We start from the raw sequence: 19,511 nt of genomic DNA, 5'->3' as shown, positions 1-19,511 counted from the left end.
TAGTGCTTCCTTGCCAGTGCCCCATCTTGCTCTGTTCTGTTCCTCTGCAAGAGACTTGCTGTAGAATCTATTATGAAAGGAGGAACCCTTTTAAGTATAATAGGACTGGCTGTGGTGGGCTTTGTAGAAAAAAAAATTACAGTGGGATCTCATATGACTGCAGCTGCCAGGATGCAATTGGCAACCCAGGACATCAGATGCCAGCTGCTGAGAGCAGGAAAGGGCTGGTGGAGTGCTGTATCCGGGGCTTCTCGTAGTGCCTCTGAGTATTAAAGCTGACAGGACTAAGAGGTGTGTTCATGCTAGTGCCTTGGCCACAAGTAGTTCATGTCTCAAACTCTCCAGTTCTCATCATCCAGCTGTTTTGTTCCAATGTGGGATGTTTCGGAGGATGTTTCCATTCTTCATTCGGTGTAGCTCGCTACTAAGCTCAGTGGTGGTCTGCCCCAGAGATGGCTGTGGTGCACCGTGGGTTTGATGTGCAAATGAAATAGGAGCCCTTTCTACAGCCCTTGTCTCCTCCCTGTCCTGAATGTGGCAACCCTTTTGTGTGGGTTTGGTTTTTTCCCAGCAACACTCAATTTCTATGTTTTAATGCTAGGATTTCTAAATACCCTGAATGTGGGTGATGAGAATATCTGCTATGAATTACTTGGGGACAGACCTCTCTCTGCACAGCACAAGCATCTGCATTGATCATCAGTGTTCCCGAAAGCTACTGTGTAGTATCATGCAGCTGCTTGCTGGTGTTGGCACAACAGAAAGCATAAGGAACCCCTATTTGGAGCTCTGTGTGATAGAGCCCTTCAGTGGCAGGGAGCTTTAATACATCTAAATCCTTTTGTCACAGTTGCACTGACTTTCTGTAATCCTATGAAATTGTTTTGTCTCAATTTCCATAGAGTTTGTAACACGTGATAACTCATTAACCTCATGCGCTCTGTTCGTCTTGGACAGATGAGTTGACTTAGTCTTGGAATTGGATGTAGGTGTATGGTGCAGATTTCAGTGTGTTCAGATACCTGGTATTTGATCAAAATTCAAAAGGCATCTGGAACAAAATATTTATAATGTGAGCAAGATTTATTTTTTTCCCCCCAAGTACCCAGGCACTCACCTGCATTGGGACATGGCTGAACACAAGGAGCAATCACTCCCCTGAGGTCAGCAGCAGCTCTCGCAAGAAGCTCTGTGGAGCAGAAGTAGCTGTTCTCTGCAGTGAAACTGCAAGGCATTGAGTGTCTTGGAAGGTGCCTCTTGGAGGGGAGTGGGAAGGTCAGGGCAGCTTTGCAGGATGCCCCAACAGCCAAAGTGAACATCAGGTCTGCTGGCATGAGGGGGAAGTGTGGAGGGAAAGCCACCGGGCAGCTGCCTTCATTGTAACGGAGCTGCTGGGGAGGCTCTGTGTATTTAGTAGTTCAGCCTAGATAAGCCTGAAGCGGGGACCATGGCCCTACCTTGTATTTACAAAGGACATAATATCTGAAGGCTTAATCCTGGGGTTTATCCTGACTGAGATGGTGGCGTAAGAAAGGTTCAGTTTAACAATTGCATCATGACGTGGAATATTGATCCCCTTGCTGTACTGATTTCTTAGGGATGACAGAGGCCTTGTTTCTTCTGTGGGGCAGACAGTTGGCAGCGAGTTGAATATTAACTAGCAACTTTGTCTGCTGCATTAAAGGCTGTGGTGAATAAAGCTTCTTTGTGTGACAGTGTGTGCAGAGGTAATGGAGGGGGGAAGGAGTTAAATTCTGACCTGGTTCTGGTCTCCCCTGAGTCAGAATCAAGGCTTGGCTCACAGTAGAGCTACAGTTACAGAGGACCTGGAGGGCATCTGTCAGGGCTGGACTGCGTAGGAGCCTTCCTGGACCTGCTCTGTGCCTTGCTTGAATTCCCACTACGTTTTAAGTGCACCTCCTCTGCAAACCCATTGCCCATCAAGGGCTTCTGACAGGTTCAGGCTGCTGAGTCGGGGAACAGAGCATGAACTTCTTCCTGGGAGACTTATGGTATTATACAAGATACAAGGACTCCTGTTTTTTGGATAGGACGGGTTGATACCACTCCACATAACTGAACAGAAAAAGCATGCTTAAGCATAGGACACAAATACCCAGCACACAAGGGAAGATCCACACACAATTGTGTCATTTTATTGTGTTTGCCTGGACTCTGGCTTGGCATGGCTGTGGTTTGGAAGGCCAGGGTGCCCCAGGCATCCAGGTGCAGCACTGCAGAAAGCCCGATGAAGCAGAGTGTGCACAAAGTGACCAGCTCTTTCCTTTGGCTACAGGTATTACACTGCACTTGTAATGGGTGCACTTTGATGCAAAGTAGTGGCATTCAAGTATGTATGTGCTGGCAGCCCAGGAAGGGAAGATGGACACAAAAATGTAAGTGCCTATCTCTCTAGGCAACAGGATCCCCTATTAAGGGGATGCTCTTCTGAGAGGACTGACTAGCAGGGATAGGCTTGGCTTAGGGAAGCTCGGGTGTCTTTGTTCAGGAGTGGCTCACAGCCCTGGCTGATATCAAGAGGCACTAGTGGGAGTACGTATGAAGTGCTGTCTTGTCAGTGAGCATATGGAGTGGAGGCAGACATGTATTTTTTGCAGACACTGTTAGTAGGCAGGAAAATTTGAGGAAGTGGGGCTAACAACAGCTTTCTGTGTGAAGAATATCTCCTGCCTGCGAAGAGTCACACTGGATGACCAGGGTGCTTGTGGCATGAAGCATGCAGAGGCCAGGAAAGGGTAGACGACTTTGTTTTCATTTGTTCTTGGACACCTTCCCCAATTTGCTTCTAACCCACTTCCCAATGTCCTTGTTGTGTCTCTCCCAGCAATTACTCTCAGTTGCTGTCTGTGTGAGGGAGCCAAACAAGGCCCCAGGGTTGGACACCAGAGAGGTTTCAGCTCCCTTGATAAATGGATGCTGGGAACAGTGTGAGAGAAAAGGATCCAATCCCTATTGCTTTCCATTCTCATCACTAAAAATGAAGCACTTGGCAGCCAAGCTAGAGCTCCTGTGAAGCAAGTGATGACATCTATTGTTTATAAATGAGAGAAGCTAAGGTTCTCGCTGCAGGTCATAGAAGCAGTTGGAGCCATGTGACGGGGCTCTGGGTTTCCCTGCTATGTCTATGCTTTTCTTTCTTTCTTTTCCACTCTAACTTCCAGAAGATATGCCTGAAGTACCACTTAAAGTTAAGGGGTGCCCAAGTCTGGAAAGCAGGCAGGAGGGGTGTCTAGCTTGGGCTAGGTGCTAGGGGTTAGTGGCTTAGGAGAGAAGTAAGGTCTGCAGGATTTTTAGGAGATCTCATGTCTGATGGAGAACATCAGTGCAAGTGGTGAGGCTGAGTCTAATGTGGTGCATTCACAAGTCTATTCACGTTCTTTGCATAGTCCCCTTGAGGAAAGATGGATGGTGGCCCCTGGCACCTTGCACACACACATACACAGAAAGGTTGTATACTCTACAGCCTGGAAGCAGCACCATGCAGAAACCATCCAAAGGCCATGGGATGCCCTGAGGGAAGTCAGCTCCAGCATGCAGACCCCAGTTCAGCATGGCTACGGCTCCACTGTGACGCTGCTGTTGGTAACACGTACGCCATACCATCCCTTCCAGAATAGTGTGTCCTGGCCACCGTGTTCGAAGCGGACAAAGCGGACCCCAGGCCCATAGTTGGAAAAAGTGTGGGAGATCTTTGGGACAAGAGACAAAATGGTTGTTGGTAAGTGTCAATCCACCATGAACCTACCCTTCTGTAGTGCACAAAGCCTTCAACCCCACCTGCCCCAGCCATACCTACCAGGTTGGGTAACGATGAGGACATTTACAGTGGGAGTTACTGGGACGAGCTTTGATCCCACTGTTGTTCAGAGGCCATTGAACCTCTCCCACTTGGACATCTCCATCTTACACCTGCAGTGGTGGCTCAGCAAGTTTCCAGGTTTTATGTAAGGTGGCCTTCCAGTATAATCCCTTTGTTCAATCACAGGGTCATGGCTCCACAGAACACATGACAGAGCCTTCTCCTTCTCCAGAACTCTCCTGCTTCTCTCTGCTTGAAAATACTCCCGATTCATGCAAGTTGGTGTCATGTGCTGAGCCCAACAGCTGTAACTCACCTCAGTCCAGTTGGCATCATTGTCCTGTGGGATGTCAATAGTCTCACTTTTGTACTCAGCCAGAACATCCTCGTTCTCTGAGAGCAGTTTCACAGAGAGCTCATAGAGGCAGCCAGCATCACTGCGTCCTGCATACCTGCAAGGAGATCCAAGCTGCCAGTCTTACCTGTGTGAACTCAGTAAAGAGCCAGAGCATGCAACTGCATCTGGCTGAATGCAGGCTCTACCAATCTCATCGAGTTACTGGTGCCATGGTTTGAGGTGGAAATCCATAATGGTTCTTACCCTAACCCAACACCTCCCCTCATTCACAACAGGAACCTGGTCTTTAAAGGCCATGTGCACCAACAGTTTGAAGCTCGTGGAAGCTGCTGGTGGCTCCGTAAGCCAAGACCCAGCCCTGGCCCACATCTAGAGGATCTGGCCGCTGAGGTTTTAAGGCCCAGTGCAGGTATAAGTCCTCCCTACCCTTCCTTCTCTTTCTTGACTCTCTGCCTGCCTTCTGAGGCATCCTTGCTACTTACCAGTCTTTTACCACAACTTTAGGCTGGGTTGTATCCATCAGCTCTTCCCAGTAGCCCTCAGCCCTAAGGTCAATGACCTGAGCCTTTCGACACCACCTGAAAAGCAAGATGTTAGTTGGTATCACAGTCTCTCCTGGGACTAGGGGAACCAAAGATGTCCCTTTCACTGAATAAGAGAAGAAAGCAGCCTTACTCATAAGATGTAACAAAGTATTTATGGACTTCTTCACTAGGGAATTCTTTTCCAAAGTCCCCAGGGAGCTCTTCAATTTTCCAGCCATCACCTCCATTGTCTACCTCTCCCCAGTGCTGCAAGTCTTCTGCAAATGGCAGAAAAGAGACTTGGATGAGTCTTAATGTCTGTGGACCTGGGGAACCTGACCTTGTCCCATGGGAATCTTTCTCTGGCTTGTGAAAGGTATGCTGTTAGATGCAGCACTAGTTTTGTATGTAAATTGTTGATGTTTAAGTAGAGGTGGGGGAAAAACCTTTAGTCTGGTTGAACTTACTATTGACAAACATTCCCCAACAAAATGACTATGTATGTGTGGATTTACTCAAGAAAGTACTCCAGTGAAATAATTTAGGTATTCTGAACTGTGTGTCAGCACTTTCAGTGTCATAACAGGAATAGCGTGGGGAAGAGATGCCGATTGCTTTCTTTCTAAATTGCTAAGTGGCATTTCTAGAAGCAGTATGGCCCTAAACATTGGGCTTTTCTTGTCTTAGCCAGAGGGAATGTGGATGTTGGAAAAGCTTGCAGAAAAATAATCTGTAAACACAATAGAGAAGCTATGTTGATATTGCTTTGGTCTATGATGTGTGAAATGTATTTGTTGCTGCTTGGATTATGAGGCTTGGCTACTGCTGCTTATTGCTAAGCATCTTGTAGATGTGGCAAGCGAAGTTCATAGATTATCAGAATAATGGCAAATGGGGTATGTGCACAGCTCTGGAACGTGGGCTGTAGTAAGCAGAGTACAAACAAGATTTGCCTGAGCTGCTTCAAGGAAGGAAGCAAGCCTGAAGTGCCTGGTGAGCAAAGGGCAGACTAGCTCCTGAGCGGGCAAAGGTTTGATCTTTCCTGTCATGGTTTGGCAAGAAGCAGTCTGGAAACCCAGGTGCCACTACCATTACTGCACTGGACAGGGGTTCTGCAAAGGACACTTTTGTCTCTCAAATGTGATTCTGATCCCTGCAGGGATTTTTATAAAGTTGATGTCAAGTAGAGCCCTTTGCAAAGGCTGGTTATCGAAGGCCTTTGTGCCCATTAAATGATTTGACTGCATGCATTAAGTGACTTAGGCAAGAGGAAAATGCTGCAACCTGATGGCAACTGAAGTATCTTTTCAAAGACTGGAGATGCCCAATTCCTGGGGATTGGTCATCTCTGTGAAAATCTTGGGGCTTGTTATGCTTGTCTCACCTTCACCACATGGGTTCTTGATGAGATTCTTCCTTTTCTTACTCAGGAAGTAGAAGTTTTGCCAGTTCTCTGCATCCTCCTGTGACTCTGCTCCAGTGAGGCCTTCCTGCTGACACTTCAGGATCCAAAGCGCAGCTCCATCGACCAGGTTCTTCCACTGGCAGCAGACCAGGCGGCACGCCAGCACCAAATCCACTGCAGGTATGGAAGCCAGGATTTTGATCAGGACTGCTTCAGGGAGGGACTCCATCCTTGGGCTGGGCAGGATGGAGCTTTCTGAGGAAGAAGGGGAAAGGAGTGGTGATACAGTGGTCCTTCAGATGTGGAGTTCCCTAACCTCAGTGATGTCAAACACTGATGCATTTAAAAAAAAGGGAAAATAAGCATGTTATCTGAAACCATGATTTGGGGTGCATAGATTGCTTCCTAACCTCAAGGTCTCCTGACCCCTGTTAATAACCTGAAGCATGTGAGCAGATGAGTATTTTATGTTCTAAGTGAAGCCCTTAGAAAAATCCATCTACCAAATGCAAGTAGTTGACATCTGCAATTGTGATTAGTTTGCCAGTTTCCCAGACTGGAATTAGTCCTTCCAGAAACCTCTGCTGCTGCAAAAATCCGCTTCTTCATAATGACTTCCTCTGCAGAGGGAAGCAGCTGGGTGTTTGTGCTGCCTTTAAGAACATCACTGATAACAAATGTTGCAGAGCAGTACCTAAATATCAGTGGTGAGCATCTTGCCGACCACATTTGCAGTGGCTTGTCCTGTATCTGAAAGGCTTTCCCTCAGGGGGCTGGCACTTAATCTCCTTAGTCACGAGCCTGTACAAAGTATAGGTCTGGGATAACTGAAAATAACTCAGTTGATATTCTCTGATATTCCTTTTTCTGACCTTATAACCTAAGCAATTAAGTCAGAAGTGTGCATTTTAACTTCACGTGCTAATTCTGCACTCTGACTCCTGGCTTTCTGCTGTGCTGAGTTCTAGGGCCAGGCGCTGCAGGAATAAGGAAAGATGAGTGTGCAGATTCAGAGCCCCATGTCATCAGTGTGGGATGCACTGTGATGCTGCTTTTATCTCAGCTGAGTCCTGATCCTGGGAAGCTGCTGAGGCTGCAGCAAACTGCACAGATGTGGCCAAACTCCTCAGGAGTGAGTTATTAAGCCTAGGAGAGCACTAGGAGCAAAGCAGGTGAAATATGGCAAGGGAGGGAAGAAACAGGGAGTGACTACTATAACAGCATCCTAAATCGAGATGTTCCAGATGCAGAGCTGTCATGTGTCCTCCATCTGCACTGCAGACAGCAGGAGGAAACCATCATTTAAAATTCCCTGGCTTTTATGGGGGTAGCATTGTGGATTTCCCCTATTTCCCCCCTTTCCAACCCTTAACCACAGTCCTGAAGGGTAAAATCTGATTTTTAAAAAAGAAAAAAGAGAGATCAGGCTGGTTTCATCTCCTGCTCTCTGCCTGGTGATGGGGCATTACCACTCTCCTTGCTTAGCAAGGATTTCCCACGCACTCGGGGAAGGGGTGAAGGTCCCTGCCTGACTTTGCTTTTCCACTCCGACCCACAGCATCTTAAAACCGGTCAGACCTCCCGGGGTAGCTTCCGTCCCTCGCCGTGCTCGGGGCGCACTCCGGTTCCCCATCTGCCCCCACTCAACCCCTCTTCCCTCCTGTGCCGCCCAGCCGAGACAGCCGGGGTTAACCCCGCAGGGTTACAGCGCGGTGCCCCGCGGCGGGCGGCTCGGGGTGCCGTCCCTTTCCCGCTGCCCTCCCGGCAGGGCCGGTCCCGGGGTGCCGAGCGCTCCTACCTTCGGCGCTGCTCAGCAGGTCTGCGGCGGGCGGGCCGGGGCCGGGCCGGGCCGCCCTGATAAAGGGAGCGGGGGCGGGGAGGCTGCGGTCCCGCACGGTGCCGCCTCCTTGCCGGCTGCCCGCCCCGCGCCCCGCCCGCTGCGGAAGGGCCGCCGCCTCACATCCGTGTCCGGAGGGCGCAGACGGGCGGAGCCCAGGTGGGGCCGGGGCCGGGCGGGGGGGAGCGCGCTGCCCGGGTGTTCGCCGGGGCCACGGCCCGTGGCACGGCTCCGTCCCCTCGGGACTCCGCGGGCGGCCCGGCAGCCTGGGGCAGGCGGTAGTTCGCGTACTTCTGCTAGTAACTAGTAAAATCTGTTTTATTTCCCGAAAATCAGTGCTGCCGGTGCCCGGGGATTTTTCGTCGCGTACCCCTACAGCCCATCACCGAAGCTGTCGGTCTGTGATGACAACCATTTGCGACCTCCCCGAAGACGTCCTGGTGGAGCTGCTCTCGCTGCTCCCAGCCCGGGACCTGCTCTGTGCCTGCAGACTGGTCTGCACGCAGTGGCGGTACGTGGTGGATCTGACCACCCTATGGAAACGCAAGTGCCAGCGCGAGGGGTTCTATGTTCAGAATTTGGACAGAAGCATCTCTGACTGGAAGGTCTTCTATATGCTCTGCAACTTGAAGAGAAACTTAATCAAAAACCCCTGTGCTGAAGGTTTGTTTAATTATTTATAGTAGAGAGCTAAGAGTTTCCTAACAGTCAGAATGAGTCAGTGGCCTGGTATTACTCAAGGACTGATGGTGGTGTGGGACTGTCCAGCGACTGATGGATCTCTGCTGGGTCGGATCCAAAAGTAAATGTCCACAATAAAACTCCCGTGGATAGATAAAGTATTTGTAAATATGTATCTGTAATTGTGACCAGAAAAATCTGTGGAGTCACTAAGGCCCCAGCACTGCAGGCAATGACAGTTAATTTGCACAGGAAGTACAATATGGTAATGAAACTATCAGGTATTGGGATTAAACATTCAGACAGCAGGGGAATTTTTGTTAACATGACTAGAGTAATTCTACTTTATTACTGATTATGAGTTTCTGATGTGGTCAGAAAGTTGCTACCTATTGTCCTACATTAAAAATAATGGCAACATGAAGACAGGACTCACCTTCGGCTGTAGGAAATACAGAGTGTACCTGAAAACTCATTGAAGTTGGTTCCTAGTATTATTCTGTGCTGATTCTTTAACAAAAGCAGAGCTACTGCTGGAAACTGAAGTGAGATCCTTAATGCTCATCTTTAATATCTATGTTTTCAGAGAACTTTCAGCACTGGAAACTTGATAGCAATGATGGAGATAAATGGAAAATTGAGGATCTGCCTGGACCTCATGGAAGAGAGATTCCAGACCCCGAAGTACACAAATACTTTGTCACTTCATATGGGTAAGAACTGGATTCCAGTAATCTGGAGCTGGGACATCTGCTTCCTCCTGTCTGTCTGCAAAGGCTCTATGGATAGGCAGCTTGAGGCAGGTCACTGAACCTTAGCCTATGTGTGGGAAAAGGAGCTTAATTAACCTTTCATACTAGTCTAAAGAGACAGGTGTACTGCTGAGAGAATTAATCGCAGTATGTGCTAAATTTCTTTGTCCCTACCATGAATTTCCTGGAACTTTTTTATAGTCATTATAATCCACATGGGATCTCTGCTTCTCTTTTACAAAGACGGTGGGCAAACTGCTTCTCTTCTACCAAAGGCGGTGGGCAAAGGTTGGAGTTTGCCAAGCTCATCAGACGCACTTACCCAACAAGGTCAGAGCTCTGTAACCTCTAAGAGTGGTAGGTGCGTCTGTCATGCTAACAGCATGCAATAAAAGCTGTCAACAAAGGAGGATTAGCTGCTTTTACACCCATTAAGCAGTAGTTTCCTGTTACCAACATATACTATACAAGCCCAGGGACGCCTTTTAATCCAGCTTGTAGGTAACTATTGCTTTTATCTGGGAGTCAACTTCTGAGGGCACTTCCTAGTCTAGTTCTGGCTATGGAAAAAGGCATGCCTTAGCCATGTCAGCCCTGCGGACCTTCAGGGGCTGGGTAGGCTTTTGGTAAGAGTAAAGCTGTCAGGGAAAGCGTGGACGTTGACAGGGAAGAGATGTTTTGTGAAGCTGTGAATATTGCTGTTGCAGGCCATGCTTCAAGTCTCAACTCATTACCCTGCAGAAAGAAGGATACTGGAATCAGTTGATGGATGAGAAACGGCCTGAAATTGTAGTCAAGGACTGGTACGTGTATGCACTGAACACTAGAATTTCTGGCATTGGCCCAGAGATAAGCTAGGCCTCTGAAGCTTTTCATGCTATAGAGTGAGTTCTTTGGGAGCTGTAGCCCTTCAGTAAAGGATAAGCTAAATCTAAGCTTATTCAATGGGCTGTAAGGAGGTGGCTAATCCTGTGAAGAGCAGGATAGCTGGAAGTTTTAGAACTTCATAGCTGTGGGGATGACATTCCTTTTCCTCTGCAGATGAGGGTCCCCTTGGAGACTGTTTTTGCACACTAAAGAAAACTGAATGCTGTGTATACAACTCTGCTCCTTGATTACTCCCTGCCTCTCTAGGTATGCTGCCAGATTTGACTGTGGGTGTCGCTATGAACTTACGGTGAGGCTGCTTTCTGAGGACTACATTGTCCTTGAGGAGTTCTGCCCTGAGCCAGTGATTATAGAGCAGTGGAATGATGCAATGTGGAGAGAGGTAAGCAGCAGCCCAACGTCAGTATTGTGACACTTAAATCCTACAAGTCTTACCTCTGCTCTTCAGCCTCCTCTACTCAATACAAAAGGTTAGCCCTTGCTGTTGACAACACTGAAGAAGCAGGAGGGCCATGAAAGAGCTAGGTTTGGTTGGTAGGTGCCCAGAGTTTTCTAGAGTATCCCTGGGGCTTCTGTGTTACTTTTAGCTCAGTCTCTTTAATTGTTTCTGGTTTTCACTTAAGTTTTTGTCTAAATAACTAAGTTACAAGAACACCAAGTTTTTATTGGATCAAAAAGCTTTGTTTTATACTACAGCATGTATGTCATTTAAAGTATTGCAGACATTACTTAAACTGCTAAACATGTTTAACTGGTTTGATTGGCTGTGGATTCCCCAGTATGTTGTTGCGTACGTGACAAACGTACCTAAGAATCAAGCTTAATGTTACATTTGACTTGGAGAAGATTTCAGGGCAGAAGGCTGAATAAGAAAGGGGTTTTTCCTGTCCCTCAAAGGGATATGATGCACTTCCAATGAAAGATATTAGAATGACCTTTTTCTGGGACCAAGACTCACATACTGTAATTGTCTGAGCTTCTAGGTCAGTGCTGGTTTATTTAAGCAAATTAAAAGGAATTTTCTTCTTTCTCTCCAGATTTCTCATACCTTCCAGAATTACCCAGCTGGAGTTCGTTACATCTGGTTTCAGCACGGAGGCCAAGACACCCAGTTCTGGGCAGGATGGTATGGGATCCGAGTGACAAACAGCAGCATCACCATTGGGCCCCTGACATTGTTATGAAGGCACAATATATAAATGTTTGCTTTTACCTCAGGACTGTAACCAGGTGGTCTCAGGTGCATTTATTTGTCTGTACTCTCTGGATGTGTGTCCTAGCTTTGTCTTGCACAGTTGGTCTTGCATACAAGCAGCTAGTTCTCCTTATTCACAGCAGAACTTCTGCAGGCCCAGCCCTTTGGAAGGACTTCCGTCTTCATCTTTCATCCTCCTGTACCATGGATGTTACTGCAATTACTAGTGCCCTTCCAGAGGAGGAAGACTAGGACAATTACATATGACATCTGCCTTTTCTAGTTAATATGTCCTTGTGTTACAGCCAAACACTATCTTAAATAGAAACCTTTTCTTGTTTGTTTATGGAACTTAGGAAAGATAAGGCTAAAATGTTACATTTCAGATTACCAATGCTGTCCTCAATGGCTCTGCTACAGAGAGACGACTTTTGTATGGTATTTTCCTGTTTCAGTTTAATTATGTATAAAAACATGTATCTTTCACATCAGACCTTTCATAGCGTAAGGAAACTGCCAACCCTTTTTCATAAATGCTATGTTGTTGATACTTAATTCCTTACCATTTCTGTAAGTGTATATGATCAAAATAGTACATGACTTCCCTGTCCAAATACAGCCCATCACTGTTTGAATAAAGAGCTAGAGAAAGAGGAGATAAGAAATCCCCTAAGGTAGCTACCTTACAACATAAGTGCCTTTTGATGGTGCTGGGCTTTTTCCATACTACCTTTGTACTACCAGAGTACTTGGTTTGTACTGAACAGTCTAACCCTATATAAAATGTTAAAGCAGCGTACAACCTCGATCTATAGTATTCTTGCACTTTTAACTTGGAGAAAGCAGGGAGGTACTATACTGGTTGTGTTACCAAATTGTCTGACCAACAAGCTCAGCTCAAATACCATGAACCATGTCTTCTACCCCTGTATGCATAGAGGCATACACTAAGGCCGCCTTCCTCCTCCTTTGATAGGTGTAGGATTAACAGTGTTTCCTTTGTCTGTTCTGTTAGGAGTAGGACATCTGGCAAGTGTCCTTGCTAGACAAATTCCACCTTGCTAATGCCACTTGTGGGTGACAGCTCTCCCACGGAAAGGAGAAGAGACCAAGGTTGTATAGCCTCTCATGGGAACTGACAGATTCCACATATGTTCCAGAAAAGGTATGGAAAAGTGGTGGAAGCTCTGCATAAAATTCAAAGCTCCATACAACATAAAAATACTTCTTCACTTAAGGGGGGAGGCTGGTTTGGACAGAACTCAGCCTAGTTCAACTGAGGCAAAACTTCAGTATTTATTGAAGACTACTTGGGACAGTCACAGTGGACAGACACTATGTAAGGCCTCACTCACCCTTAGTACGAGTCCATTGCTCTAGTGGAGCATACAACAGACTGCTGTACATCGCTACCAATGTGCAAAGGCGATGCCCTATTAAGGTGAGAACTGGATTTGTACAAAGCGTGACTGCATAATGCAGTTGGCTACGTCCTGCCCCCAGGGATTCACTGTAACAAAACCTATACTCACTCTCACACATGAGCGTACATGGGAACAGGCTCTGGCTCCACATTCCAAGTCAGTTCTATATACAGCAGTAAGAGCACTTGAAATAAAGAGGCAGCAGCTGCTCTACATTCACCCAGAAGGCCAGCTGAAGAGATGGTTATCAAGGTATGGTTTGTGAGATATCTTATTCAACTGGAAGATCAGATGGGGCTTGAAGGCAAGGAAGATTTGAAATCAGGTGCCTTTGTGGGCTCGCTCTTCTACATATAGCTGCATCTGGAGGAGAGAAATAAGCATCAGTTCTGCTTGATATGCAGGTAGGTGAATGGAAAAAAAGTCTGCAACAGGCTAAATAGGGAGAGTTTGTACATCCCCTTGCAACCAGGTTTCTATTTTATTATGAGGAGTCTTGCCCTGGTTTTGATTACTGGCACAGGTATCTGCAAGACTAAGCAATAATACTGCTCAGCAATATTAAAACTGTTACTGTACAGAAAAGGGCAGAGCTGACATCAGAGTAGACAAAGCTTAGAACTACGTGCAGTTTCAGCCACCTCTTGGGCCAGAATGCTCTGCTCACCTTTAAGATATCAGATGTCATAGTTTTCAGGGGAATAAGCCGGGGGTCATGCATGTGCACGTCTTGCTCATCAGCGAGGATCCACGGGAAGTCCTAGGGGCAGGAACACAAGGTGCTTTAGTTGCAGAGAGGGTCTGTAAGGTGAGCTCTCTTTCTCAGCATTAGGTGAGAGAGCTAGTGGCTGAGGGAAGAAACGGTAACTCAAACCTTTCCCAACAGCAAAACTTAACACTTGCACACTTGGCCCTGAGACTCGGCATAATTATCTTGAATTACAGCATCAAACTATAATGTAAACTCATTTTACTTATTCCAAAGGTGACATCTCACTTCTTAAAAAAAAAAAAAAAATATATACTCTTAGCTCTCCTGAGCTGGCATGTTTTATTTGTTACACCAACATTTAACTGCAACTCCAAAATGCTCAGGGCATGGATTTCTGTCCTGCCTTGCAAGTTTAAGGGTTGGCCTACTATGCTACCAGTTTCCATTACTAAGCAGTACAGAGCAGGCTTCTATTTCAAAACAATTTTATACTTCACTAGCTTTATTTATTCTGCCTTAGGACACGCAAAATAACTTAGCTTGGGGGGAAAAAGTTTCCCTGTACCTAAGCAAGAATTATTTCTTAAAAAAAAAATCTTGCTTTAAAAAGTGATCTGCACACACTTTCCTGCAAAATAAAATGTATTTGTGCCCCCAACCCCCTCCCCCCGCAGTTACTTGAATCTTAGTTTTCCTTGTTATTTATAAAGAATCAGTCATCCACACATAGTGCATGTGACATGAGAGGGGGGTTTTCTTGTTACTTAAACTGAAGTGCCTATTCTGTATGTCAGAGTACTTTTAAGTGACTGAGCAAGCATTATGCACTAAGAATTGTTACAATCTAATTCAGGCATTGAAGCAGCTGTTGTCTGAAATTGTGGCTGGTGCGTGGTGAATGTGCTCCAGTTACCAATGTAAACCATTTTAACACATTCAAAGCAAAGTTGTACAGTGTATCATGTGAAGTTAACATGCATGTTCGAGATATCTAGCGGCCTTAACCTTAGAGATGCCAAAACTCTTCCAGTCTTTGCTCTGCAGCTTGCTCACACATAATCAGGTAGCCAAAGATATCGCTCACCTTTATCACCTGGATCTTTTCCATGTTCCGTGTGGCAGCCTCCCGTGTGTGAACCAGAACTGTGAAGGTGCAACCTGCAAGAGAAATGGTAGGCTCCAGATCGGGGGCAACTAACAAAGGATCAGACGTGACCTATTGTCTGAAGTCAAGCAATGCTATGCTATTAGGCTGTATGGACACGTTTACCTGGGGGATTGTTGTCAAGCACAGCATCGCACACGCTGATCTTCAGGATGAAGGCACGCAGTAACTGCTCCACGTGGGACAGCAGGGACTCTGAGCTGTTGAGGAGACAGCAGTTGTTACTGGCATGCAGCAAAGCACTGCTTCTAGAACACCTCTGCAGAGGCAGGTGTTGGATGCTACAGGCAAGCAGCAATAGAAACTTTACCTAATGGAAAGAAGAGGTGGCTGGGTGATCTCAAAGACAAATCTCTCCACAGGGTGGTGCTCTTTGTCCAGGATTACAACTACAACTTTCTCCACATCATTCTGCAAGAACAAAGATAGAAAAATCCCTCCCTTAAAATAAGCTGTCTTCTGCCCCCAGTGTGCTTCACATACTTCTGATAAAGTGGGAGTATGCTTATTTGTTGTGGCTCACGGCACTAGCAGTTATCCAAAGCTTGACAGCTGTCAGATTATTATTACAGATCAGAAAAAAAAGCTTTTGCTAAGCCATTTCTTGCTAGATGTTAAACTGAGAGCTTCTTGCTAAGGCCCAGGGAGAGGAAATGCACTAAATAGTACATTTCTCTAGATACTGTTTTGGAACAAAGGAGGAAATGTACAGCCACCTCATTGCACCACTCAGGAATAGACAAGGATGAGGAAGTTAAGGTATGCTTAGACTTCTGGCCAAATATAGCAGCTTTGTACTACTGCAATGTAAAACTGACCTATTTCCAGCCTCTAAACATGGATTAGGTTGTCTGTAAAGAGCAGAGAATGCAAAATCTGTTAGCATCCTACATCCTGAAGTGTTTCGTATGGTCATATCTCTCTCTCACAAAACCTAGAGTTCAAACCTACCTTTGCTTGCTGGCTTACAGCAAAGCATTCAAACTATTCTGCCAGATAGGTGCTTAAACTTAAATGTATTCAAAAGCAGAATGTTAACATGTAGGATGATGTAACTGAAAAGATATAGCTGTATATCCTCATGTTGCATGTATAAGATGCAACTAAATGCCACTGATCAGCAGCAAGGCTGGGCCTTAACTGCAAGGAAAGGGTATGGATGTTATTTATATTTGTTAGTAACTTTATCAGCGAGTATATTGTATATGGTAAATATGTAAATAAATTTTGCAATGAAGACAGTATTTACGTTCTCCCAGGTCCCTGATATGCTCTTACCTTCTCAAGCAGTGGCTTTACACAGTGCAGTGTGTCCTGGATGTACTGATTCAGCTCCGGGTGGCAGGACATCTGTAGCAAATACAGTGAATAGTCAGAGCTATGTTCTGATGTGAACCAGGACAATGTTAAATGGGAAGACTTAAACAGAAGCACCAATGTGTTACAAGGCACTTGAGTTATGCTTCAAATAGAATTTTTCACCACTAAGTTGCCAATTCAAACCAGTAATTCTTTCATGGAAGGGTTAATTAGCTGAGGCAGATCACTGTACCCACACGCTTGTAGTATACTGGGAATATATACCCACAATAGCATATTGGGAATAGTATATTCCAACCATCTCTACTTCCTAGGAAGCATGCTTTCATGTTACCTTACTGCATATAGCTGGGGAAGCCTTCTACTACTGTTGTCCATGATCTGCTTGTTCCATGAGTACTGCTGTATCCTCAGCTACAGGGCTGTTTTCCCTTTTGACAGGAACTAAGTTCTCTTCAAAAAAGAGTTTGCACATTAAAACAAACTCTGGAAGTGATTTAGTTTGTTCTGGTGAGTGTTGACTGATCCCTGCTATTTTGCTTGTCCACGTGGCTGTCAGCTTCCAGGAGAATGTCCTACCTGGACAGGTACATTGTATTTTTTCCTCTTCTGAAAGATCCCAATAGGGTAAACTTCTCTGACATATAAGATAAGGTGAACAGCCACTTCCAGAAATTCTGAAAGAACATCTGCAACAACTGAAAAACAAAAGTAAAGGATGCTGAAGTAGGGAGGGGAGCAATACCATATACTCATAGGAATTATTCTTTTTAAGGTATTTTTCCCTGCATAATTTTCACCTGCTTCCCCTTAGCTGCAGGAAATTTAGGGATAGAGCAACCCTCCAACAACAATTCCAGAAGCTCACGCACCAACAGGAAGCCTTGCAAGCATACCAGTTTGCAGCTTAGCACATACATTACCTTGTCCAAAGTTAAGGTCCTGCCGTGTGAGGGTGGTCATCTTTCCCAGAACCTGGAAGTAATCACAAAAAAATGTTTATCCTCTGGCTCCTACATTATTAATATAGTCAGCTCATGGAACCACCCACTTCCCTAGTGCTGCTGAGCTCAGACCCAAACTGCCCTCTGCACTTAGTCACAAGCCTACGACTGCCGCCATGACAAATCCGCAGGGCCCACTGTGAAAGGTTTAAGCATCCTCTGTAATGAACAACAGGGCGTCAGAAACCACCAGTACTGCAACAACCAAAGGCAGTATCATTGCTGTGTTACATCTCACACCTCATATTGATAGATTACTCATAATTTAATTGCTGCTTTTCTTAATTGGGTTTTATTTAATAATAAAAAAAGAAAAACAATGTGAAAATCTGTCCAGTTCACAATTCTTCACTGTTTCCCTTTTTGATACAGTTTGCTAGGACTGGAGAATTCATGATTCCTAAGACACAGAAAAGTTTAGACAATCGCTTTTTAGTGGCACAAGGAATACTATATTTTTTTAAAGCCACACAAGTGTTCTCGTAACATACTAGAAAATACCCCTTTTCTAACCCCTATATCCTATTATAACACAAGAACTTCTCAGTCCTACAGGTTTATTCTCACAACGCCGCCACAAAACATTGCTTGTTCAGGCTAGGATCTGCATCTTCCATTGATACAACACAGGTACTTATCATCCAGACACTCCTTGAATTCTGACAGGTTTGGTGCTGTGACACTTCTCTGGGGAGCCTGACATTTGTGACAATTATATAGGGCAGCACATTATTGTGCCAAATTGAATACCGTGTGCCAACAATCAAACAGCAGACACTGGAGTTCAACTTTCCAACAGCTTGCCTTATATAGTGGAGTCTGTGCCTTACACTTTTTAAGCTATAGTGTACATAATTTTCTATTACAAATTGTAATTTGTTTCATTATTTTTATCCATACTCTTTGCATGCATGCAAACTCTAATTGCTAATAGCAGCACCACTGTTCATAAATTGTGTATGTATGTCTTTAAATGCCTCCAGGAGCACAGTGGCTCCATCAGTAACAAAGGGGGAACGCAGCCCTCTGGTAAGCCACAGTCATTCCAATCAGGCACTGATTTTCAAACTGCTTCAGCTGCAACAAACCATGTTTTTCAGACCTACGAAGAATTACTTCAACCTTCACAAAATAGGGAGCTATTCTCTCCCTTTTAAAACCAGAATCTTACCATTGTATACAAAGACTTCCTGGAATATTAGTTACCTGCTAGAATAAACAGAATTAAGATACTTAAGCATCTCTCTAGCACCTCAGCTGCAGCGACTCTCAATTTGTACGGAAGATCTATATCAGAGTAGCATAAAGAATGTGTGTTTTTAGAGGTTTAGGTTCACATCCCCACCTAAACATTGCTCTTTCTTAAACTGAGGCCCCAGTGACACAACAGCATCCCCAGAGAGCCACCCTTAAACACAGTCACAAGGGTAGGCCCAACAACCACACATATGTAATATTCCTTCAGCTTGAGGTTTTGGAGTAACTGACTGGAGCAATGCTGCAGTTAGCAGCCTTTCATCTATTCATTTGAATTTGCTGTCCTATGCGTACGAGGTCAGTCTCCAGAAAAAGTCTTCTCAGCATACCAGACAGCTCTGAGGGATGGCCAGGGGAAGCGAGAAGGAGCAGGCATCAGGAAAAAAGAAAGCCTGCACTTCATCCGCGGTGCTTTTTGGAACCTAGCAATCCCTTACTGAAGACGTTTCAGAAGAAAAGGGAAACAAAGGCGGCAGGGATATCGTGTAATTTGTAATCCGCCACCTTCAAAGCGCCCACGTCTATTACACGGGCTCCCGCGCTGGCCCAGAATAACCAGCACAGGCCTCCGGCATCAGCTTGTGCTACACCCCACCGCTTCATGGCTTCGCAGGAGAACAAGGAGAACCCCCAAACGCTCCTTCACCGTTTCACCTTGGTTTCCCTAACGACTGGGCAGATGGAAGGACGGACGGGATGGGCATCCCAGGGCGCCCCGGTCCCGCCGCTCCTCAGCAGACAAGCGTTGCCTTTCCTTCGGTATTCCTGCCGGCATTTCTGAGCCCGTGCTGCCAGGCGCTCAACACTGCCCCCCGAAATAGGGCTCCCGACCTCGCAGAGCCCCCTCAGCACAGCCCTCCATTCCCCTATTGCCAGCCCACGCTCCCGCCCGCCACGGTGACCCGCAGCGACCGTCATCGCCTCGACCCCACGCGCCCGAGCCGCGGAGGACCCCCGGTGACCCTCGGCCCGGCCCGCGGGGACCCCCAGCGCCCCTCTGCGCCCCTTACCGCCGCCCCCGCCCGCTCCGTGCCGACCCCGCTGACCGTCACCGCCGCAAACGCGCGGCGCCCACCGCGGGTGCCCGGGCGGCGGCGCGGGCGTGTGACGTCAGGGCGGCGGGCGGCCCGAGCGCCCCCCGGTGGCGGGAGGAGCGGGCGCGGGGGGGG

The 19,511-nt window shown here is 46.4% G+C and overlaps 3 protein-coding genes across 6 annotated transcripts; 1 reads left to right on the top strand and 2 right to left on the bottom strand.

The window, feature by feature from the left end:
• Positions 1 to 2,129: 2,129 nt before the first annotated feature.
• FBXO2 (F-box protein 2) lies at positions 2,130 to 11,613 on the bottom strand. Of its 3 annotated transcripts, XR_008580101.1 has the most exons (7): positions 11,479 to 11,613; positions 9,980 to 10,112; positions 6,087 to 6,362; positions 4,854 to 4,980; positions 4,661 to 4,756; positions 3,818 to 4,272; positions 3,577 to 3,710 (listed from the first exon to the last, which is right to left on the bottom strand). XR_008580101.1 is itself a non-coding variant. In XM_054849666.1 (6 exons), exons 2-6 carry the CDS (start codon positions 6,334 to 6,336, stop codon positions 3,576 to 3,578), a joined length of 744 nt encoding a protein of 247 aa, XP_054705641.1. In that variant the 5' UTR covers positions 6,337 to 6,362; positions 7,906 to 8,028; the 3' UTR covers positions 2,130 to 3,575. The 3 variants fall into 3 exon arrangements, 1 of the variants encoding a protein (XP_054705641.1); XM_054849666.1 differs by lacking the exons at positions 9,980 to 10,112; positions 11,479 to 11,613 and adding an exon at positions 7,906 to 8,028 and having other exon boundaries at positions 2,130 to 3,710; positions 4,137 to 4,272; XR_008580102.1 differs by lacking the exons at positions 9,980 to 10,112; positions 11,479 to 11,613 and adding an exon at positions 7,906 to 8,028.
• Positions 6,147 to 11,488, top strand: FBXO44 (F-box protein 44). 2 transcript variants are annotated; one of them, XM_054849667.1, is made up of 6 exons: positions 6,147 to 6,287; positions 8,281 to 8,607; positions 9,212 to 9,338; positions 10,085 to 10,180; positions 10,512 to 10,647; positions 11,303 to 11,488. In XM_054849667.1, exons 2-6 carry the CDS (start codon positions 8,349 to 8,351, stop codon positions 11,447 to 11,449), a joined length of 765 nt encoding a protein of 254 aa, XP_054705642.1. In that variant the 5' UTR covers positions 6,147 to 6,287; positions 8,281 to 8,348; the 3' UTR covers positions 11,450 to 11,488. The 2 variants fall into 2 exon arrangements, with proteins under 2 accessions (XP_054705642.1, XP_054705643.1); XM_054849668.1 differs by lacking the exon at positions 6,147 to 6,287 and adding an exon at positions 8,028 to 8,103.
• Positions 10,907 to 19,459, bottom strand: MAD2L2 (mitotic arrest deficient 2 like 2). Its single transcript, XM_054849669.1, has 9 exons — positions 19,353 to 19,459; positions 17,005 to 17,056; positions 16,661 to 16,779; positions 16,040 to 16,111; positions 15,072 to 15,172; positions 14,867 to 14,961; positions 14,681 to 14,754; positions 13,552 to 13,644; positions 10,907 to 13,247 (listed from the first exon to the last, which is right to left on the bottom strand). Exons 2-9 carry the CDS (start codon positions 17,042 to 17,044, stop codon positions 13,206 to 13,208), a joined length of 636 nt encoding a protein of 211 aa, XP_054705644.1. The 5' UTR covers positions 17,045 to 17,056; positions 19,353 to 19,459; the 3' UTR covers positions 10,907 to 13,205.
• Positions 19,460 to 19,511: the final 52 nt, after the last annotated feature.

This window comes from Grus americana, chromosome 21 (genome assembly GCF_028858705.1).
Source record: "Grus americana isolate bGruAme1 chromosome 21, bGruAme1.mat, whole genome shotgun sequence".
NCBI lineage: Eukaryota > Metazoa > Chordata > Aves > Gruiformes > Gruidae > Grus > Grus americana.
The sequence above is the reverse complement of the archived record's forward strand: the minus strand, read 5'-3'. Positions and strand labels throughout refer to the sequence as shown.